This window comes from Ranitomeya variabilis, chromosome 4 (genome assembly GCF_051348905.1).
Source record: "Ranitomeya variabilis isolate aRanVar5 chromosome 4, aRanVar5.hap1, whole genome shotgun sequence".
Taxonomy (NCBI): Eukaryota; Metazoa; Chordata; class Amphibia; order Anura; family Dendrobatidae; genus Ranitomeya; species Ranitomeya variabilis.
In genome coordinates this window covers 243,328,475-243,352,160 of record NC_135235.1, presented here as the reverse complement: position 1 = coordinate 243,352,160, position 23,686 = coordinate 243,328,475, and the positions used below count along the sequence as shown (strand labels likewise).

Here is a 23,686-nt window from a genome sequence, read left to right as displayed (position 1 = left end):
AGTTCACATACAGTTCTGGCACAGTTCTTAGGGACACACATGACCCTATTTTTCAGGCTTAAGTAGATCCTGTTCGTGACGCCAAAATGGATCGCCCCCCAGAGTAGGACGATGGGGTACTCGGCACTGGGTCCTACGGTTCGGGGGATGTCACGGTGGCTGACCCGGTCCGTGGCCCTCAGGGGTGTCCAGTAAAAGAGTTTATATATGGGCAAGGTGCAGTAAAGAACGAGGAGACAGGTTTGCAGTCTTTTACCTTGTTTACTGAAGACTTCAGATGGTATCCTCAGCCCGGGGCGCCAGATGACAGGGCAGGCAGAGTCCAGCTGGTCTGAAGGCAAATCCAGAGTCCCCTTATCCAGGTGGAAATCAGTAGCCTTCCTACTAGCGCCTGTGTGTTGTAGTACCTCCCTGCTGAGCTTCCCGGTAAGGTCCTCACAACTCTTGTAGATGTTCTAGATGTTATTTCTTCCTCTCTGACCCCCAGATGGTATGGATAGGACAAACCCATATGACTGATGGCCTGAGGCTTTTTATAGGGACCCTAGAGACGCCCCGGCCCCCGCAAGTTGCCACTGTGTCTTCTTAGGTATTAAGGTCGGGCAGCCAACTTGAAATTGACTGTCCTGCCGGTCTCTGGAGCAAGGCTTGGAGACAGTTACTCCCTCAGTGTTTCTGGCTACCGGCTTCTGTGCCTCAGAAAGGAGCAGCTTGTTCCTGGCCGATCTCCCTCTGGTATTCCTCTCCTGTGCTCTGCTTTCCTGCACAATCTCTGCAGTATGTTCACCTTTTAGTGTCTTTTCCCAGGAGTTGCAGCACTTCATGCCAGCAGAGCTCCTCTCCTTCTCCCTGCCTGACAGGAACTGAACTCCTTTCCCTCCAGATCAGGATATAAATAGGGGAGTTCACCCTAAACAGGCTTAGAGCACCCCCTTCTGGTCTGGAGTGTGAACATTTTGCATGTGTGTGATACCTGAATGTGGTTGTCTTTCATTGCCTTCAGACATGACATCACTTCTCCCCTCAAAGGATAATGACATCACTGCGATGACCAGGACACTGGGGCGCCGCAGACGCATATACAGGCGGGCCTCCCAGTGCTACAAAATGCATGCTGTGTGAATAGAGGCCTACAGTTTACATCCTCCATCTTCACTGCATCCCGTGCTCCTGTGCTGCCATTCTATCTTCACCGCTTCTCCTGCTCCTGTGCTGCCATCCTCCATCTTCATCGCTTCACCTGCTCCTGTGCCGCCATCCTCCATCTTCACCGCTTCTCCTGCTCCTGTGCTGCCATCCTCCATCTTCATCGCTTCACCTGCTCCTGTGCCGCCATCCTCCATCTTCACTGATTCACCTGCTCCTGTGCCGCCATCCTCATCTTCACTGATTCACCTGCTCCTGTGCCGCCATCCTCCATCTTCCCTGCTTCCCATGCTCCTGTGCTACCATCCTCCATCTTCACTGCTTCCCGTGCTACTGTGCTGCCATTCTGTCTTCACTGCTTTCCGTGCTCCTTTGCTGCCATCCTCCATCTTCACTGCTTCCCGTGCTCCTTTGCTGCCATCCTCCATCTTCACTGCTTCCCGTGCTCCTTTGCTGCCATCCTCCATCTTCACTGCTTCCCCTGCTCCTTTGCTGCCATCCTCCATCTTCACTGCTTCCCGTGCTACTCTGCTGCCATTCTGTCTTCATTGCTTCCCGTGCTGCCATTATCCATCTTCACTGTCTTCCCTCTTTGCTATTGTGCCTGCCTAACATTTCTGAGACACATTTGGAGCACAGCGCCCGTAATATCTTTGGGTAATTATAAGATAACATATAGAAATGATATTCCTCTTACAAAGAAGATCAAGTATCAGCATAAAAATCTTCAACGTTTCACTCAGGCAGAGGTAGCACATATTGGGTTAGTTTTCCTTACTGTTCCTCCCTGCTCCGTTGTACTCATGTATACACTCCAACTCCACTCAGGCACTTGGATGTCGCTGTGTCTTATTCGCTCCTGTTCTCATCTGGATACTGCTTCATGTGCTATATTTTTATTTTAGGATAAGGAGATGCTAAGCTATTCTACACTGAAGGCTGCGGAGACTCGGGCGATAGTGACCGGACTCAAGCCTTCAACACGCTATATGTTTCAGGTCAGGGCGCGCACCTCTGCTGGATGTGGACGATTCAGCCAAATGGTGGAGGTGGAAACTAGTAAAGAATGTAAGTGATCTAGAACATGAAGTGAGAAACGCATGCAGAAAACCTGAAATGACATGATAGCTATATGTCATATCTGCCTGTTACATACTGTAATATGTGATAAATAACTCTTATTGAGACTGTGTGCATTCTCCTAAGTTGTCCCTAGCCAATGGCCAAGAGGCATCAGGTACTTAAGGCATTCCCACCCCTGGGGGAATGCCTGAGCAACTTACTTCCTCAGTTAGTTTCTTGCTGCTGAGGTGCCAGGTTCCATCTTTATCTCTTCTGTTAGCCACCCAGCGGGGCTTCGTACCCTGGCCTGTACATGTGTTCTGCTACTCTCGTGTCTGCCACCCAGTGGGACTTCGTACCCTGGCCTGTACCTGTGTTCTGTTATTCTCGTGTCTGCCACCCAGTGGGGCTTCGTACCCTGGTCTGTACCTGTGTTCTGTTACTCACTTGTCTGCCACCCAGTGGGGCTTCCTACCCTGGTCTGTACCTGTGTTCTTTATCTTTTGTGTCTGCCACCCAGTGGGGCTTCGTACCCTAGCCTGTACCTGTGTTCTGTGTCTCTTGTTTCTGCCATCTGTATCCTCATTTCCGTGCATTGTCTCGTACCTGTCCTTGTCTGAACTAAGTCCTATACCTGTCCGTTTGTGTTTCTGTCTTGAGTCTTCCCTATCTCTCTGTGTGTTTTCTTGTGTTCACTCCTTCTGCTCTCGGCTCCTCACCCTGTGGCTTTGCTCTGCTCTGTACTCTGCGGCTTTGCTCTGTTCTGGGCTCCACACTCTGTGGCTTTTGCTTTGCTCTCGGCTCCGCACTCTGTGGTTTTGCTCTGCTCTCGGCTCCGCACTCTGCGGCTTTGCTCTGCTCTCGGCTCCGCACCCTGTGGCTTTGCTCTGCATCCTTTGACTTTGCTCTGCACCCTGCGGTTCTGCTCTTCTCTTTGCTCTGTTCTGGGCTCCACACTCTGTGGCTTTTGCTTTGCTCTCGGCTCCGCACTCTGTGGTTTTGCTCTGCTCTCGGCTCCGCACTCTGCGGCTTTGCTCTGCTCTCGGCTACGCACCCTGTGGCTTTGCTCTGCATCCTTTGACTTTGCTCCGCACCTTGTGGTTCTGCCCTGCTCCGTTCTCATTCCGCACCTCGCAGGTCTTTGTGCTCCCTGAATCAGTCCCTGCTCCTACAGTCTGAACAGGTCCCTACCCGTTCCCATATATCACACCTGTCCATTTTCCTGTGCCTCCTGAGTCAGTTCCTGTCCCTTCTGTCTCAGCCATACCTGTCCGCTTGCCTGTGTCTCAGCCGTGCCCACCTGCCTGTCAGTGTTCCGTCCCCCAGTGGGATCAGCAGCCACAGCCAGACATCACCCTGGAGTGGTACCTGGCACCTACCTGCTGCACAAGCCTGACCTCACCACTAGAGGCTCCAGTGAACACCACAAGGAAGCTGCTTAGTCACGCCCCTTCCAGGGTAGTCTGGTTTGTGGCACAGTGGGGCCGCACTCCATTGCTCGTGCCAACCAGTCAGGGTGTGAGCGTGACAGATATATAGTCATTATACTCCATATCTGCCCCATTATATACTGTAATGTGTGATATATAGTCAATATACTCTATCTGCCCCATTACAGTGCCTTGTGAAAGTATTCGGCCCCCTGGAACTTCTCAACCTTTTCCCACATATCATGCTTCAAACATAAAGATACCAAATGTAAATTTTTGGTGAAGAATCAACAACAAGTGGAACACAATTGTGAAGTTCGACGAAATGTATTGGTTATTTTACATTTTTGTGGAAATCCAAAAATTGAAAAGTGGGGCGTGCAATATTATTCGTCCCCTTTCCTTTCAGTGCAGCAAACTCCCTCCAGAAGTTCATTGTGGATCTCTGAATGATCCAATGTTGTCCTAAATGCCTAATGATGATAAATATAATCCACCTGTGTGTAATAAAGTCTCCGTATAAATGCACCTGCTCTGTGATAGTCTCAGGGTTCTGTTTGAAGCTCAGAGAGCATCATGAAGACCAAGGAACACAACAGGCAGGTCCGTGATACTGTTGTGGAGAAGTTTAAAGCCGGATTTGGATACAAAATGATTTCCAAAACTTTAAACATCCCAAGGAGCACTGTGCAAGTGATCATATTGAAATGGAAGGAGTATCATACCACTGCAAATCTACCAAGACCCGACCGTCCCTCTAAACTTTCATCTCAAACAAGGAGAAGACTGACCAGAGATGCAGCCAAGAGGCCCATGATCACTCTGGATGAACTGCAGAGATCTACAGCTGAGGTGGGACAGTCTGTCCAAAGGACAACAATCAGTCCTAAACTGCACAAATCTGGCCTTTATGGAAGAGTTGCAAGAAGAAAGCCATTTCTCAAAGATATCCATAAAAAGTGTAATTTAAAGTTTGCAACAAGCCACCTGGGAGACACACCAAACATATGGAGGAAGGTGCTCTGGTCAGATGACACCAAAATCAAACTTTTTGGAAACAATGCCAAACGATATGTTTGGCGTAAAGGCAACACAGCTCATCACCCTGAACACACCATCCCCACTGTCAAACATGGTGGTGGCAGCATCATGGTTTGGGCCTGCGTTTCTTCAGCAGGGACTGGGAAGATGGTTAAAATTGATGGGAAGATGGATAGAGCCAAATACAGGACCATTCTTGAGGAAAACCTGTTGGAGTCTGCAATAGACCTGTGACTGGGATGGAGATTTGTCTTCCAACAAGACAATGATCCCAAACATAAAGCAAAATCTACAATGGAATGGTTCACAAATAAACGTATCCAGGTGTTAGAATGGCCAAGTCAGAGTCCAGACCTCAATCCAATCGAGAATCTGTGGAAAGAGCTGAAAACTGCTGTTCACAAACGATCTCCATCAAACCTCACTGAGCTCGAGCTGTTTGCCAAGGAAGAATGGGCAAGAATTTCAGTCTCTCAATGTACAAAGCTGATAGAGACATACCCCAAGCAACTTGTAATCGCAGCAAAAGGTGGCGCAACAAAGTATTAAGTTACAGGGGCCGAATAATATTGCACGCCCCACTTTTCGAATTTCCACAAAAAGTTAAAATAAGCAATACATTTCGTTCAACTTCACAATTGTGTTCCACTTGTTGTTAATTCTTCACCAAAAATTTACATTTGGTGTCTTTATGTTTGAAGCATGATATGTGGGAAAAGGTTGAAAAGTTCCAGGGGGCCGAATACTTTCGCAAGGCACTGTATATACTGTAATACAGTATGTGATCATTATACTCCATATCTGCCTGATATATACTGTAATGTGTGATATATAGTCATACTCCATATCTGTCCCGCTATACACTGTATAATTGATGTGTAGTCATTTTACTCCATATCTGCACCGTTATATACAGTAATATGTGATATATAGTCATTATACTCCATATCTGTCCGCTATACACTGTATATGTGATATATAGTCATTATACTCCATATCTGTCCCGCTATACACTGTATATGTGATATATAGTCATTATACTCAATATATGCCCGTTATGTACTATAATATGTGATCTATAGACATTTTTCACACGGTATCTGCCCGGTTATGTACTGTATATGTAGTTATTATACCTGTGCTCATATCAATATCAATGGTTTTGCATTGTTCTTATGTCTCAGTGGCTCTTAGGTATGACACCATGACGATTGTCTGGATTTGCCTGACATTAATTACCGGACTCGTTATTCTCCTCGCTGTGCTGATCTGTAAAAAACGGTGAGATTATGGGCGATGCAGCGTGGACGGGGGATAGCATGCTTGTCTATAGTATCTGCTCTCATGCGAGCCCCTCTGAGTGTTGTCTGTCTCTTTCCTTTCCTTGGGTGTCTCCTTCCATAGCCACTGTGGATACAGCAAGGCTTTCCAGGACTCTGACGAGGAGAAAATGCATTACCAGAACGGACAAAGTACGTTGGATTCAGCGGAAGGAGAAGATTAATCAGTTAATATCATTAGTTGCTTCCATCGCCACAAGTTATTATCATGCTGAGGAATTACAATTACAGAAGCAAAAGTTGAAATTTTGGATCTCAACTTCCTCTTTAACCTCCAGAACAAGCTAGAAATATCCTTTGTAATGATATTGCTTCCAATCTATTCTGTAGTAAAGGTGGGCTTGACTGGAGGAGGAAGTGGAACAATTACCACTTTATTACTACTCTGCAGGTCTTGGAGGTGGATTGCTGGATCACCTCATGTCATCACTAAGGGTACTGTCACACATTGAAATTTCGATCGCTACGACGGCACGATTCGTGACGTCGCAGCGTCGTACTATTATCGCTCCAGCGTCGTAGACTGCTGTCACACGTTGCAATCACGGCGCTGGAGCGATGCCGAAGTCCCCGGGTAACCAGGGTAAACATCGGGTTGCTAAGCGCAGGGCCGCGCTTAGTAACCCGATGTTTACCCTGGTTACCAGCGTAAACGTAAAAAAAACAAACAGTACATACTCACATGCCGGTGTCTGTCCCTCGGCGCTGTGCTTCTCTGCACTGTGTAAGCACAGCGGCCGGAAAGCACAGCGGTGACGTCACCGCTGTGCTCGCTTTCCGGCTCTGGTGCTTACACAGTGCAGAGAAGCTTTCGCCGAGGGACAGACACCGGCATGTGAGTATGTACTGTTTGTTTTTTTTACGTTTACGCTGGTAACCACAGTAAACATCGGGTTACTAAGCGCGGCCCTGCGCTTAGTTACCCGATGTTTACCCTGGTTACCAGCGAACACATCGCTGGATCGCTGTCACACACAACGATCCAGCGATGACAGCGGGTGATCAAGCGACGAAAGAAAGTTCCAAACGATCTGCTACGACGTACGATTCTCAGCAGGGTGTCTGATCGCAGTAGCGTGTCAGACACAGCGATATCGTAACGATATCGCTAGAACGTCACGAATCGTACCGTCGTAGCGATCGAAATTTCAATGTGTGACAGTACCCTAAGTCTGGTGTCAGATAGAATGGGTTCTATGAGAAGTGATGGTGGACTCTCCATTTCTCTGTCTTGCAGTCACTTTGGCAGAGTCTAAGCTCTATGTTGATCCTCACACATACGAGGATCCTTGCCATGCTGTCCTTGAGTTTGCTCGTGAGATCGAGGCTTCTAGAATCAAGATTGAAAAGATTATTGGATCTGGTTTGTACAATTATGCTACATTCCAATTATTGTTTGCATGCTAATGTCATCTGGAAGCCTAATCCCTAACTGCCCATACTAATATAGAACTCGAGTCCATGGTGAGCGACCGCTTCATGCCTCAACACTTGAAAGCCCAGGTAGACCTCTTCTCCAATTAACAATAATCCTTGTTGTGCCTCTTCTCCTATCACTATTAGTACTTGGTGTGCCTCTTCTCCCATCAGTAGCAATCCTAAGTACTTCATCAGTACTCCTCCTATCTCCAGTAGTCCAATGTGCGTCTCTTCTCCTATGGCCAGTAGTCCTTGGCACGCCTCTTCTCCTATCACTAGATGTCGTTGGCATTCCCCTTATCCTATCACTAGAAGTCCTTGGCACTCCTCTTCTCCTATCACTAAATGTCGTTGGCATTCTCCTTATCCTATCACTAGAAGTCCTTGGAAATCCCCTTATCCTATCACTAGAAGTCCTTGGCACTCCCCTTATCCTATCACTAGTAATCCTTGGCAATCCCCTTATCCTATTACTAGAAGTCCTTGGCAATCCCCTTATCCTATCACTAGATGTTGTTGGCAATCCCCTTATCCTATCACTAGAAGTCCTTGGCACTCCTCTTCTCCTATCACTAGAAGTCCTTGGCACTCCTCTTCTCTTATAACCAGTAGTCCTTGTCAATCCCCTTATCCTATCTCCAGTAGTCCACTGTGCGCCTCTTCTCCTATGGCCAGTAGTCCTTGGCACACCTCTTCTCCTATCACTAGAAGCCCTTGGTACTCCTCTTTTTCTATCACCAGTGGTCCTCTGTGTGCTCTTCTGTCACTTCCAACCACTGGTACTCCTCTTCTGCTACCACCAGTTTTAGGCTCACCTGCTTAGCTGGGTTCATGAAGCTGCAGGTCACAGTGGACACACAGTCCCAGTTGCAGACAGGACAGGAGTGAGGACTTGGACATACTGTAAACCACAAGACTAGGAGGGCAGTCAATGTGAGAAACGGCAAGTCTGGGGCAGTACACACAGGAAGGCAGAGGAACCTCAGGGTATTTGCAAGGATGAATACACAGTTTAAACAAAGTCCATTAACAGATCACAGGTTACTGCAACCAATGAGTTACTGCAGGAGATGGCTAGCAGAGGGTTAACCAGAAAGAAAGAGGATCTCAGAGGTTTGGCAAGATGAGTACACAATAGGAGTAGATGGTGGAGGACTCTAAATAGCAACTGAACTCTAGAGGCTCAATACCAAGACACAGGTATGTCTTTAAGCAAACCTTAAGATTCCTAGGGAGATTAAAGGGAACATGTCACCCCGTTTTTTGAAGATGAGCTAAAAATAGCGTTAAATAGGGGCAGAGCTGGGCGTTACATTAGTGTCTTTGTGTGCCTTTATTACCCACCTATGCTGCCGAAATACCTTTGTAAAGTCGCCGTTTTCTGCTGTCACTCACGCTGGTCTGGTCCTATGGGCGTGGTGACAGCACTGTTTCTCCCCCAGAATCCTGCTCATCATTACGTTGGTGGCATAGTGGTGTGCGCATGTCCAAAAGGCGAATCTACTGCCCAGGTGATGAAAAACAGCGCGATCTGCGCTATTCAGCCGTTTACGGGTGGGCGCGGCCATCTTTCCTGTGGCCGCGCGTGCGCAGATTGAGCGCTCTGCTGCCCGGGGCTTCAGGAAAATGGCCGCCGCGATCTCCATCTGCGCACGCACGGAATCCCGCGGCCATTTTCCTGAAGCCGCGGGCAGCAGAGCGCTCCATCTGCGCACGCGCGGCCACAGGAAAGATGGCCGCGCCCACCCGTAAACGGCTGAATAGCGCAGATCGCGCTGTTTTTCATCACCTGGGCAGTGGATTCACCTTCTGGACATGCGTACACCACTACGCCACCAACGTAATGATGAGCAGGATTCTGGGGGAGAAACAGCGCTGTCACCACGCCCATAGGACCAGACCAGCGTGAGTAACAGCAGAAAACGGCGACTTTACAAAGGTATTTCGGCAGCATAGGTGGGTAGTAAAGGCACACAAAGACAATAATGTAACGCCCAGCTCTGCCCCTATTTAACGCTATTTTTAGCTCATCTTCAAAAAACGGGGTGACAGGTTCCCTTTAATTTGTCACAGTGACTCACTGGACAACTTGCAAAACCTGAGGTGGAGAACAGCATTCAACATTCAGGAAGTGTGCAGAGCTCGTCCCTCTCAGACTTCCAAGAAGAGAGAGTAATTGAAGAAAGAGAAAGCTTTGCACAAACTCTCTAGACCAAGACTGAATCATTAATGTCCTTTTTAGGGATCCAGAATCTTTTCTCAGAACCATGTACCTTCTAGTCTATTATTCCGGTCTGTCTCCTTTTTAAAATTCCATGCTGCCATGATTGTGTGGACGGTGCATGCGCAGTGTGAGTCGGCGTCCTGTGTGCAGGACTTCAAAGAAGTATTGGCAGAGGCGGCCCATGCGCACAGATCAAGATTATGGCTCAGTAAATTTTTTATTGAAGTCCTCCAACTCAAACTGCGTACGCGCCGTCCACACAATGATGGAAATGTGACATTTTTAAAAGGAGGCAGGTCACTTAATAATCAGTGAGTTGTATAAGAAGCAGAGGAGGCTGGTGGGGGGAGGGCGGCGAAAGAGAAGAAGACCCTGCCTCCATGTCCTGCCACGAAGCACGCAAGACATAATTTTATGAAAACTTCACAAGGTGAGCATTCATCAGCCGCTGGGCGGATCCCTTCACATCAGGTATCAGATTGATCACCATCACAGCCATTATGGCCATGCCTTTAGTTTATAGGGTGAAATCCTGCTGACAGGTTCTATTTAATATACCGAACAATTTGGAATGGCACGATAAACCCAGTAGCCAACTTTTTTCAACAAATCAAAAAATTGGATATTTTTGGTGGAAAGCTAAATCTGGTCTCTGGGAACAATGTTGGGAACCGGTCGAGGGCGTCTATCAGCACTCTTCTTTGCTGCAGCCAAATTGGGTTGCAACTAAGTCTAGATATTATCCATGTCCAGATAAATGATAACCAGAAGTAGACTTCTAGGTGTAATTGGCAGGGGAAGATGAAGTTATCGGCCATACACTGTAACAATCGATGATCTCCCAGAAGACTCTGAAACTTAGTTGTTGTGGGTGGATTTGGTCCAATGAAGCAAATTCAGACAATCATCTTGATGAGAGTTGGAGAAAATTTGTAAATATTGCTCCGTGGACTTACTGATTCTCTCAATCTGTCCATTACTTTGGGAGTGATACACTTAGAGGAGGAGATCTTTACATTCTTGCAGAGTGCCCTCCAGAACCTGGAAACAATTGGCAAACGTGGTCGGAGACTATGCGAGCTGGGAGGCCGTGGTACCAGCACATTTAGTTTAAAACACAACCTAACTACGGAGAAAATGGAAGTGATTATAATTTAACAAGATTTTGTCAGTTTAGAGCGCAGACCACAATGACTCGGATAGTAGTGAATCCTTGCATCCTTGAAGATCAGTAACCAAGTCTATGGAAATCTTTGCACAGAGTTCTTGTGGTATAAGACAAGGCTGAAGAGAACCAGGAGGTGCTTGACATGAGGATTTGAACTGCACATGATGAGGGCCAGGTATTATGTACCTTGTCTCCATTTGGGTCACAATTAGAAACCAGAAAGGAGTTCAGCAGTTCATTTAACTGGGTACTTAGTGCTCTTCTTCTTCTAGCATCAGTAGTCCTCAGTACATGGCCTCTTTCCTCTTTCTCCTCAATATGCCTGTTCTCTTAACCCCACTGCTGATGATAGGAGAAGAGGCACACTGAGGACTTCTCCTCTTCTTCTATCCTATGTAATCCTCAGTAAACCTGTCTTAGTCCATCTAGGCCTCAGTGTACCTCATCTCTTGTTGCTAGTAGTCATCAATGCACCTTCTTCTGTCACCAAAAAATTCTCAGTAGCTTTAATACCTCTCTTCTATCACTAATTGGCCTTAGCTTCTATCCACTGTGCTCCTCAATATACCTTTTCTCCTATCTCCTGTAGGCCACCTTTTCTCCTTCCCAGTAGTTGGCACATTTTCAATAATGTTGTCCTTCATACTATTTGAGGTTCTGGTGAGATCCCTGATATTTTCTTCCTCCTATCCACCCATTGTATCCTCTCAGAAATCTGCTGCAGTCCTGTCTCACATATTCCTGTTGTGTCTCATATCTCTTCTTTTTAAGGGGAATTTGGCGAAGTCTGCTATGGGCGGTTGAAGCTACCAGGAAAACGTGAGATTCCAGTTGCCATCAAGACATTAAAAGTCGGTCATAACGAGAAGCAGAGACGAGACTTTCTCAGTGAGGCCAGCATCATGGCCCAGTTTGACCACCCAAATGTCATTCACTTGGAGGGCGTGGTGACCAGGAGTATGTAATACAATGCTTTCTCATAGAATACACCATGGGGTAGAGTCTAAATATTGGAGACGGATGACATGAGGCATATGGTGGCAATAGATTAATAGTCTCATTGTGAACAATACACATCCTTGATTGAGAATACCAACTTCCAGATCTCTCCACCCATTCACCTAATACGATTGTATACACTATCATGAATCCTCCCTGCTGTATGGAAGATTCTGAAAGGAGCTTTTTCTAGAGGATGTCCTTTCATCTCAGCAATTGATCTATACGAAGCAGATACTAATCGTGCAGTACAACCATATAAAGTACGAGAGTTTTTATTCCTTTTGTGTTCATCCATCAACCAACCCAACTTAGGTTCCCCCGTTCTATCACAAGCTTTTCTAGGACTTCATTTGAATGGAAGATAAAGTGCCATAATCGAATACTCATGGTTTATGCCAGAATACAAACCATCATTATTGCCCACCACATGATCCATACAGGGGCAGAACCATTGTCATTAAGCCTTGATTGCTCCCATCAGGACAGAATACAAGTGCAAAATGACTTGCTGGTCGGTGCTCATTATCTAGCCAAAATCAGCCCTTCTAAATACACAACAATAGTAAGATAGTGTAAGTGAAATGTATCATGGCAGCTCACCCATGTAGTGACACTCTGCCTCTGCTTTACAGGCAAATTAACCATGATTATAACAGAATACATGGAGAACGGCTCCCTGGACTCATATCTCAGGGTATGTACATAGTAGGAAGCACTCAGTCTACCATTCATTATACCTTATCTGTCACAAGTCAGTGAGGAGGGCGGGTGAGTCACTGGAGTCCAGGAGCTCGCGTGTGTGCGCGTCTGGAGTACGGGCTCACGTCTGGAGTTGGAGCGCGTGACTGGAGTACGGGCTCCTGTACAGAGTACGGGCTCGCGTCTGGAGTCGGAGTGTTCGTGTGTGTGGGTGCGTTTCTGGAGTCCTGGTGCTCATTTGTGTGGCTGCATCTCTGGAGTCCGGTTGTGTCTCTGGAATCCTGGTTCTCATGTGTGTGGATGTGTTTCCAGAGTCCGGTTGCGTCTCTGGAGTCCTGGTGCTTGTGTGTGCGAGTGCGTCTCTTGAGTCAGTTTCGTCTCTGGAGTCCTGGTGCTCATGTGTGGGTGTGTCTCTGGAGACAGTTGCGTCCCTGGTGCTCGTGTGTGGGTGCGTCTCTGGAGACAGTTGCGTCTCTGGAGTCCTGGTGCTTGTGTGTGTGGGTGCATCTCTTGAGTCAGTTTCGTCTCTGGAGTCCTGGTGCTCGTGTGTGCGGGTGCGTCTCGAGTCAGTTTTGTCTCTGGAGTCCTGGTGCTCGTGTGTGGGTGCGTCTCTGGAGTCCTGGTGCTCTTGTGTGCGGGTGCGTCTCTTGAGTCAGTTTCATCTCTGGAGTCCTGGTGCTCGTGTGTGCGGGTGCATCTCTTGAGTCAGGTGCGTCTCTTGAGTCAGTTTCATCTTTGGAGTACTGGTGCTCGTGTGTGGGTGCGTCTCTGGAGACAGTTGCGTCTCTGGAGTCCTGGTGCTTGTGTGTGTGGGTGCGTCTCTTGAGTCAGTTTCGTCTCTGGAGTCCTGGTGCTCATGTGTGCGGGTGTGTCTCTTGAGTCAGTTTCGTCTCTGGAGTCCTGGTGCTCGTGTGTGCGAGTGCGTCTCTTGAGTCAGTTTCATCTCTGGAGTCCTGGTGCTCATGTGTGCGGGTGCGTCTCTTGAGTCAGTTTCGTCTCTGGAGTCCTGGTGCTCGTGTGTGGGTGCGTCTCTGGAGACAGTTGCGTCTCTGGAGTCCTGGTGCTCTTGTGCGAGTGCGTCTCTGGAGACAGTTGCATCTCTGGAGTCCTGGTGCTTGTGTGTGTGGGTGCGTCTCTTGAGTCAGTTTCGTCTCTGGAGACCTGGTGCCTGTGTGTGCGGTTGCGTTTCTGGAGTCCTGGTGCTCATGTGTGCGGTTGTGTCTCTTGAGTCAGTTTCGTCTCTGGAGTCCTGGTACTCGTGTGTGCGGGTGCATCTCTTGAGTCAGTTTAGTCTCTGGAGTCCTGGTACTCGTGTGTGCGGGTGCGTCTCTTGAGTCAGTTTCGTCTCTGGAGTCCTGGTACTCGTGTGTGCGGGTGCGTCTCTTGAGTCAGTTTAGTCTCTGGAGTCCTGGTACTCGTGTGTGGGTGCGTCTCTGGAGTCCTGGTACTTGTGTGTGTGGGAGCCTCTTGAGTCAGTTTTGTCTCTGGAGTCCTGGTGTCTGTGCATATTTGAAGTCCATGTGTGTTCGTGTTTGGAGCCCATATGTGTACGTAGAGGCATGCAGAGAGATTACGGTTTGTGTAAAGCCTTTGACACATATGTTTATTCTAGAGCCGGGATGGCCACTTCACTATAATCCAGCTTGTTGGCTTGTTAAGGGGAATTGCTTCTGGAATGAAATACCTTTCTGACCTGGGCTATGTTCACCGAGATTTAGCAGCTCGGAACATTTTGGTAAACAACAACTTGGTGTGTAAAGTTTCAGACTTTGGTTTGTCCAGGATACTTGAGGATGACCCAGATGCCGCATATACGACAACGGTGAGATGATCTGCAAGCTGCACATACAGTCTAATTTTTCTATCTTCACATTGACCACTTTATCCTCTTGTTGTCTTCTTGTCATATTTTTATTTATTCACATTATCATCTGCTCACGTCATTTGGTCATGTTATGGTACTCTCAGGCTTTCCTCTGGTCATGCTGTTATCTATTCCCGCTGTCATCTGGTAATTTTCTCCTTTGGTCACACTGTTATCTAGTCACACCATCATCTGCTCACACTGTTTTGTGGTCACACCATAGTCTGGTCACATTGTTTTCTGGTCACATCAGAGTCTGGTCTTCCTGTTCTTTGGTCATGCTGTCATCTGATTACAATGTTCTGTGGTCACACCATATTTGTGTCACATTATTTTCTTGTCACACCATATTCTGCTCACATTGTTCTATGGTCACACTGTTATCTGCTCAAACTGTTCTGTGGTCACACCATTATCTGCTCACATTGTTTTGTGGTCACACCATTATCTGCTCACATTGTTCTATGGCAGTGTTCCCCAACTCCGGTCCTCAAGAGCCACCAACAGGTCATGTTTTCAGGATTTCCTTAGTATTGCACAGGTGATAATTGCATCACCTGGACAGGCAAGCATTCAATCACCTGTACAATACTAAGGAAATCCTGAAAACATGACCTGTTGGTGGCTCTTGAGGACCGGAGTTGGGGAACACTGTTCTATGGTAACACTTATCTGCTTAAACTGTTCTGTGGTCACGCCATAATCTGGTCACACCATAGTCTGGTCATCCTGTTCTTTGGTCATGCTGTCATCTGGTTACAATGTTTTTTGCTCACAGCATCATCTGCTCACACTGTTCTGTGGTCACACAGTAATGTGGTCACATTTTTTTATGGTCACACCATAGTCTGGTCACACTCTTCTATGGTCACAATGTTATCTGCTCACACTGCTCTGTGGTTACACCATAGTCTGGTCACACTGTTCTATGGTCACACTGTAATGTGCTCACTGTTCTGTGGTCATGCCATAGTCTTGTCACATTGTTTTCTGGTCACACCATCATCTGCTCACACTGTTCTGTGGTCACGCCATAGTCTGGTCCCATTGTTGTCTGGTCACACCATAGTCTGGACATCCTGTTTGGTTGTGCTGTCATCTGGTTACAATGTTCTGTGGTCATGCCGTCATCTGCTCACACTGTCATATATCATTGCTACTACGAAGTAGTAATTTCCAGTTGATATCTAAACACTATAAAAGTAACAACTGTACAAAATAATGTTAGAAAGTTGACAAAATAAGATATGATGAAACAACTATTCTGTATTTTTAGGGAGGGAAGATCCCCATCCGTTGGACAGCACCAGAAGCCATCACCTACCGTAAATTCTCCTCTGCGAGCGATGTGTGGAGTTTCGGCATTGTAATGTGGGAGGTTTTGGCTTACGGAGAGAGGCCCTATTGGAACATGACTAATCGCGATGTATGTATCCACTCTTTGTCCTGTGATTCCCGTAGGAGGTGTAAGGACAAGCAGGGCTGTCAGAGTACTTTGTAATTCACAGATTTTCTATAAGTGGCTTGGGATCCCTCTTCAGGGATGGAGTCTCTCCACCATGTTCTCTCCAGATACGTTCTACGGTCTTGCTTTGTATGTATCTTTGTAAGCTGCACTATGTATAAGCTGCCATTCCATAGATCTCAAAAGGGTAAGAAAAGCATAAGATGTGAGGAGAAATATCTAGTTATTTTTCATTGGTTTCAGGTTATAAATTCCGTAGAAGAAGGGTATCGCTTGCCTGCGCCAATGGGCTGCCCAACAGCTTTACATCAACTTATGCTGGACTGCTGGCAGCGGGAGCGCAATGAGAGGCCCCGATTCTCCTTGATTGTCAGTATTCTGGACAAGCTTATTCGTAATCCAGAGCACTTGAAGCTGAGCGCCACAGTCAGCAGGTACAACAGTCATCAGTGCGTCCCTGCCATGCTTCACTGTAGGCATCATCAAGCCCCCGGCATGCTTCATTTTAGACATCTCTGCTGAGCCAAAATTGAGCTTCACTGTAGACCTTACTGAGCCCCCGCCATGCTTCACCTTACAAATCACCATGCCCCCGCCATGCTTGACTTTACACATCACCAAGCCCCCACCATGCTTCATTGTATACATCTCTGCTGAGCCAAAATTGAGCTTCACTGTAGACCTTACTGAGCCCCCGCCATGCTTCACTTTAAACATCACCATGCCCCTGCCATGCTTCATTGTAGACATCACCAAATCCTCCCCGTGCTTCACCGTAGACGTCGTTGAGCCACCTCAACGATTCACTTTACACAGCACTGAGCCCCCGTTGTGTTGAGTTCTTTTCCGCACCTGCTTCATTCTTGCTTCTCCATACACATCACGGAACCATAGGCCCAAATCATTACAGTTGTGTATCCTCACTCCACAGATCATAATCCCAAAACTTCTGTGGTTATTTCCCCAGTCGGAGCAGATTACAGGTGACTTTTCATATACTTTAGGGTCAGTAGAGGTGATGTCTTGGAGTTCAGTCATGAACCCTCAGCACCTGCTGACACCAACCCTCGCTGCAGACCTTCTGCCAACACAGGAGGGCTTTTACCACCTGCCTCCCCAGAAATCCAAGTTGTGGTATCAGTTATGGTCAGCTATTCGCATTGTTCTTGTTTCATTGGAAACTGTGGAAAATTTGGAAATTTTACTAATAAACCAAATTTAGAATGGATTTACAGTGGAAGGGGGGTAATTCTAAATGCTTATCACAACTTCATCAAACAATTTTCTTACTGAAGTTTTATATGTCCATGTGAAGTAAAGCAAATCCCAGACACTGATGTAAACGACGTTCTGCGGCAGCTCAACCAATGTGACCCCTTCATAACCAGGTGCACACACCCTCCCAAAAAATGATAATGAGATGATAAAAGTGAATGTGAGTCAGTAAAGGCAATGTCGCCCCTTCATATCGGGAGGGGGCCGTAGCATGACATGATACCATCTATTCTCGTCCACATAGATGTAACTAAGTGTAGCTCCCAATACAGGCGACCTCTCTTCTTCTAGAATCGCGCAACCACGACTGGACCGGGGACTGTTTGATTTTACCAGCTGTGCCACAGTGGATGACTGGCTGGACACCATCAAGCTGGGGCAATACAAGGACAACTTTTTGATGGGTGGATACCGATCTCTGGGCATGGTTATGAGGATGAACATAGAGTGAGTACCCTGGAACACATGGGTGATGGTGTGCATTTATTCTGGCGGAAGTGGTGCGGACATCCCAGAATGGGGGGGTGTACATTGTACACATGTCCCCTGGGGTAAATAGTGCATGATGGAAATTGTGTGGATGTACCCTGGGAAGGAAAGCACATACATAGGGGGAATAATGAGTACATACCCTGGAAAGAAGGTGCAGATGTCTTATAATTGTATTAATATAGCGCCAACATATTCCGCAGCCCGTTACAATAAGTGTGGACATCACAGAGTAACACACAGTTCACCAGTTACAGGAGCCGTGAGGGTCCATGCAACAATTGATAAAGAAATAAGGAAGACACAGTAGGTAGAACGTGATTCCATGTACGGTCCAGCCATCATTGTAATAAATCAGGCATTTAGTATAAAGCTGCATGATCCGGTCAGCCAGGATCTGTCTTTATACAGTCACCAAGTGCTACTGGGTGCATGGAGGATGTGGAGACAGATGAATGGGAGGGACAAGGTTCTGAGGAAGATTTAGAAAAGTGAGAGTGGGGGTGAGTTAAGTTAGTGAGTTGAGGTGATCGGCCTGTCTAAAGAGATGTGTTTTTAAAGTATGTTTTAAAACAAAGGAGCTAGGTATTAGTCGGATCGTCGGGGGTAGTACATTCCAGAAAACTGTTGCAGCAGGAGAGAAGTCCTGGAGACAGAGGTGGGAGGTTCAGGTTATAAAGGATGTTTGGCTTAGAACAGTCGCAGAATGGAGCGCATGGGTAAGATGGTAGACAGAGAAGAGAAGATGTAGGGCAAAACTGAACTGTGAAGAGCTTTGTGCGTGAAACTACTAGTGTATATTGTATTCTGTAGTGGATGGGTAACCAGTGTAATGACTGGCACAGGGGTGGAGGCATCTGTGAAGCGGCTGGACAGAAATACAACCCAGGCTGCCACATTCAGACTAATCAGACAAGAGTTGCAGTAGTGAGTGAGTGAGTGATTGGATATAGGGAATAAATGAAAGTTCTACGTCAAATATAACGACAAGACAGTGAGTGTGCCACTGGGGAGTTACTGTTCTATGTTGAGGCTATTGTTTTAAGAAATGCAGACTCCCTTGAGGGGTATCATTTATAAGATTGAGGTCGATCATAACTCTTGTACTCTGTCTCCACAGTGACATCAGGAGGTTGGGCATCTCATTAATAGGACATCAAAAGAAGATCCTAACAAGCATCCAAATCATGAGGGCTCATCTCATCAATACGCTAGGACCCAGAATGCACTTGTGATGACGCCCAACAGAGCAAACTGACTGTGCTGAAGCCCAAGACTATGGAGACCTTCTGCTTGAGATTGGGTCCCTCTGCAGAGGTCCTAACATTTGGCAGCTTGTGCAGGAGTTGGCTTTTCTATGGACTCATTCCAGGCATCTTGTCTTTGGGTTCCCGTGTGCTGTGTTTACATTTATATCTCTTAGTGCTGCAGTCTTATAGCAATAGTCCAGTGTAATAATTACAGGGTGCTTTATGTATACAGGGTGGAGCGAGCCTCGGACCACAGCTGTGTGGGGGGCCTGAGAGCTCCGATGGATAATCCAGAAGACGTGTCTCGTTCTTCAAACACATCATCATTCTGGGTATTACTCAACACCTCTGTAGGGAAATCCACATACCAAAGTAGGGAGGAAAGGAAAGAGATGTTTCATGTGCAGAATCATTTAAAATATTAACTTCACTGCATTTAAAGTGGCCGACCAGCAGCATGGAGGCCGACAGGTGGTCAGGTAATGGTCAGGCCGCCTGTGATTCCCATGTGCATAGAATGATTGGTAATAGATCACAAATAAGTGGTCATGGTTCTTGCACACGTTTTTTTTTTGGGTCGCTCGTTGGCAGCCTGTTTACACTTTATGATGATCAGCCAGTGTGACTGCACCTGTATTGAGGATAGTCACAGGTAACACTTCTCTTTTGTAGGCTTTTATGCAAGCTGCTGCCTTTGGTCCTACCGGAGTGCAGGCTGTAGCCAGTGTCAGCAAAGTCACTTCAATATGGTGTTGATTTTGGTATTCTCCATTATTTGAGTAAAGGAGGTAGGAGGTCTCTGTAGGCATGGAGGTGTCTGTGTACAATGGTTGGAGGTCTCTATAGACTGAGGACTCTGTAGTGTTGACATACCAAATTATAGAGAATCATCATTGTAGAAACACTGGCTCTCTCTTCTATCTATAGAGAGTTCTCTATGTGTAGGAATGCCATCTCTCTCGTCTACGTGTAGGAACACCATCTATCTTTTTTACGTGTAGGAGCACTGTCTCTTTTCTACATGCAGGAACGCCATCTCTGTCTTCTACGTGCGGGAATGCTGGCTATCTCTTCTACCTATAGAGAGGTCTCTACGTGTAGGAATGCCAGCTCTCTCTTCTATCAATAGAGAGGTCTCTAGTTGCAGGAATGCCAGCTCTCTCTTCTATCTATAGAGAGTTTTCTTCCTGTAGGAACGCCTTCTCTTTCTTCTACGTGTAGGATCGCTGTCTATCTTTTTACGTGTAGGAGCGCCGTCTCTCTTCTATCTATAGAAAGTTCTCTACGTGTAGGAGTGCCGACTCTCTCTTCTACATGTAGGAATGCTGTCTCTCTTCTCCCTATAGAGAGGTCTCTAGATGTAGGAATGCCAGCTCTCTCTTCTATCAATAGAGAGGTCTCTACCTGTAGGAACGCCGTCTCTCTCTTCTACCTGTAGGAATGCTGGCTATCTATTCTACCTATAGAGAGGTCTCTACGTGTAGGAGCGCCGTCTCTCTTCTATCTATAGAAAGTTCTCTATGTGTAGGAGGGCCGTCTCACTCTTCTTCATGCAGGAACGCTGGCTCTTTCTTCTACGTGCAGGAATGCTGGCTCTCTTCTACCTATAGATGTAGGAATGCCAGCTCTCTCTTCTATCTATAGAGAGGTCTCTACATGTAGGAGTGCCGTCTCTCTCTTCTACGTGCAGGAACGCCGTCTCTCTCTTCTACATGCAGGAATGTTGGCTATCTATTCTACCTATAGAGAGTTCTCTACGTGTAGAAGTGCCGTCTCTTACAAGGAAGAACGGTGGCTCTCTTCTACCTATAGAGAGGTCTCTAGATGTAGGTATTCCAGCTCTCTCGTCTATCTTTTTTATGTGTAGGAGCACCGTCTCGCTCTTCTACATGCAGGAACACCGGCTTTCTCGGTCACCTATCACATTCTTCAGCCTTCTTGGGGTAGTGAGGGTTTTGTGATATTACACATGTACAGGTCCTTCTCAAAAAATTAGCATATAGTGTTAAATTTCATTATTTACCATAATGTAATGATTACAATTAAACTTTCATATATTATAGATTCATTATCCACCAACTGAAATTTGTCAGGTCTTTTATTGTTTTAATACTGATGATTTTGGCATACAACTCCTGATAACCCAAAAAACCTGTCTCAATAAATTAGCATATCAAGAAAAGGTTCTCTAAACGACCTATTACCCTAATCTTCTGAATCAACTAATTAACTCTAAACACATGCAAAAGATACCTGAGGCTTTTAAAAACTCCCTGCCTGGTTCATTACTCAAAACCCCCATCATGGGTAAGACTAGCGACCTGACAGATGTCAAGAAGGCCATCATTGACACACTCAAGCAAGAGGGTAAGACCCAGAAAGAAATTTCTCAACAAATAGGCTGTTCCCAGAGTGCTGTATCAAGGCACCTCAATGGTAAGTGTGTTGGAAGGCAAAAATGTGGCAGAAAACGCTATACAATGAGAAGAGGTGACCGGACTCTGAGGAAGATTGTGGAGAAGGACCGATTCCAGACCTTGGGGAACCTGAGGAAGCAGTGGACTGAGTCTGGTGTGGAAACATCCAGAGCCACCGTGCACAGGCGTGTGCAGGAAATGGGCTACAGGTGCCGCATTCCCCAGGTAAAGCCACTTTTGAACCATAAACAGCGGCAGAAGCGCCTGACCTGGGCTACAGAGAAGCAGCACTGGACTGTTGCTAAGTGGTCCCAAGTACTTTTTTCTGATGAAAGCAAATTTTGCATGTCATTCGGAAATCAAGGTGCCAGAGTCTGGAGGAAGACTGGGGAGAAGGAAATGCCAAAATGCCTGAAGTCCAGTGTCAAGTACCCACAGTCAGTGATGGTGTGGGGTGCCATGTCAGCTGCTGGTGTTGGTCCACTGTGTTTCATCAAGGGCAGGGTCAATGCAGCTAGCTATCAGGAGATTTTGGAGCACTTCATGCTTCCATCGGCTGAAATGCTTTATGGAGATGAAGATTTCATTTTTCAGCACGACCTGGCACCTGCTCACAGTGCCAAAACCACTGGTAAATGGTTTACTGACCATGGTATTACTGTGCTCAATTGGCCTGCCAACTCTCCTGACCTGAACCCCATAGAGAATCTGTGGGATATTGTGAAGAGAAAGTTGAAAGACGCAAGACCCAACACTCTGGATGAGCTTAAGGCCGCTATTGAAGCATCCTGGGCCTCCATAACATCTCGGCAGTGTCACAGGCTGATTGCCTCCATGCCACGCCGCATTGAAGCAGTCATTTCTGCCAAAGGATTCCCGACCAAGTATTGAGTGCATAACTGAACATTATTATTTGATGGTTTTTTTGTTTGTTATTAAAAAACACTTTTATTTGATTGGACGGGTGAAATATGCTAATTTATTGAGACAGATTTTTTGGGTTATCAGGAGTTGTATGCCAAAATCATCAGTATTAAAACAATAAAAGACCTGACAAATTTCAGTTGGTGGATAATGAATCTATAATATATGAAAGTTTAATTGTAATCATTACATTATGGTAAATAATGAAATTTAACACTATATGCTAATTTTTTGAGAAGGACCTGTAGTTGATTTTCCCCTTGCACTGAATGACCTGCATATTTTCTCCTACGATTTTGGCTCTGGCTCGAAAATTCTGGAGATCTGGAGATTTAATTAATTTTTATTTTATGTTGTGTTTGGAGAGCAACGTATGTAATGCTAATGTATATATGTAACACAATAGAAGGGTCTTCAGATGCTTGTAGACCTCAGCCAGGAGGCTCTGAGGTTCAGAGATACCTCACCCATTTTAGACAAGCATTTTTTCAGGTAAAGGATGAAGCAGACAATCGATTTTCTGTAAAATTCACAGGTCAATCATAAATCAGATGACTGGGAGATGGTGGTGTGTAGCCATGTCCTCCATGCATCTCTGTTGATGGCACAAGGGCATTATTGAGGTGGGATTATTCATGCTGTTCAAACGCACAAATCAGAGCAGAGTCTCCATTTATTTCTCTATACTGAAACTGCTGATGGATTGAGGGTGGCAAACCAAGGGTCTAGAGCTGCATCTAAAATTACTGGAAAACTCGGGTGACGTGCACCTTGGACACCGTCTCCACTGAGCAACAATCATGACTGGAGGTGAAATCATTTAAACCACTGGATACAATACTTCTCCAAGGCCGTGGACATTCAATGATGCATCCAAGAAGATGGACAATAAATGGCTTTTTCATGTTTCCCTGAGGCAACAGAAACTTGAAGAGCAAAAAAAATTTTTCAATTTTTTTTATCCCTTAAATTGCCTGCAAATCAGTGTGGTGCAGGTTGAGACCCCACTGATGATGGAAAAGACCCCTGAAAAATGCACAGATAATGAGAGAGGAGATGAGAGCTCCTTCCTGCCTGTGCACACTGAGTGGAGTACAGAGGCAATAGAAAGTCTGTTCATTCTGCTCACTCCGGACAGAGATCTGGCTTCTGAGCTGTGTACTTCTTGGGGGTCTTTCAAATGATCACTGGAGGTCTCAAAACTTGGACCTAACTGATCTACAGGCAATAGAAGGTACAGAAAGATTTACAGTGGGTGCAGAAAGTATTCACATCACTTTAAATTTTCACTTTGTTTCATTGCAATCATTGGGTAAATTAAAAAAAGTTCATTTCTTTCATTAATGTACACTCTGCACCCCATCTTGACTGAAAAAACAGAAATGTAGAATTTTTTGCAAATTTATTAAAATAGAATAACTGAAATATCACATGGTCATAAGTCTTCAGACCCTTTGCTCAGTATTGAGTA

General features: G+C 46.2%; 1 protein-coding gene across 2 annotated transcripts in view; it reads left to right on the top strand.

The window, feature by feature from the left end:
* Window positions 1–20,843, top strand: part of EPHA8 (EPH receptor A8) — a 123,722-nt gene extending 102,879 nt beyond the window's left edge. For both annotated transcript variants that reach the window (XM_077260520.1, XM_077260519.1), the window contains 11 exons: window positions 2,052–2,214; window positions 5,864–5,960; window positions 6,084–6,151; window positions 7,257–7,382; window positions 11,602–11,787; window positions 12,465–12,526; window positions 14,144–14,353; window positions 15,672–15,821; window positions 16,104–16,294; window positions 17,427–17,582; window positions 18,745–20,843. In XM_077260520.1, coding sequence (XP_077116635.1) covers window positions 2,052–2,214; window positions 5,864–5,960; window positions 6,084–6,151; window positions 7,257–7,382; window positions 11,602–11,787; window positions 12,465–12,526; window positions 14,144–14,353; window positions 15,672–15,821; window positions 16,104–16,294; window positions 17,427–17,582; window positions 18,745–18,859 — 1,524 coding nt within the window. In that variant the 3' untranslated portion in view covers window positions 18,860–20,843. The remainder of the gene's footprint in view (window positions 1–2,051; window positions 2,215–5,863; window positions 5,961–6,083; window positions 6,152–7,256; window positions 7,383–11,601; window positions 11,788–12,464; window positions 12,527–14,143; window positions 14,354–15,671; window positions 15,822–16,103; window positions 16,295–17,426; window positions 17,583–18,744) is intronic.
* Window positions 20,844–23,686: the final 2,843 nt, after the last annotated feature.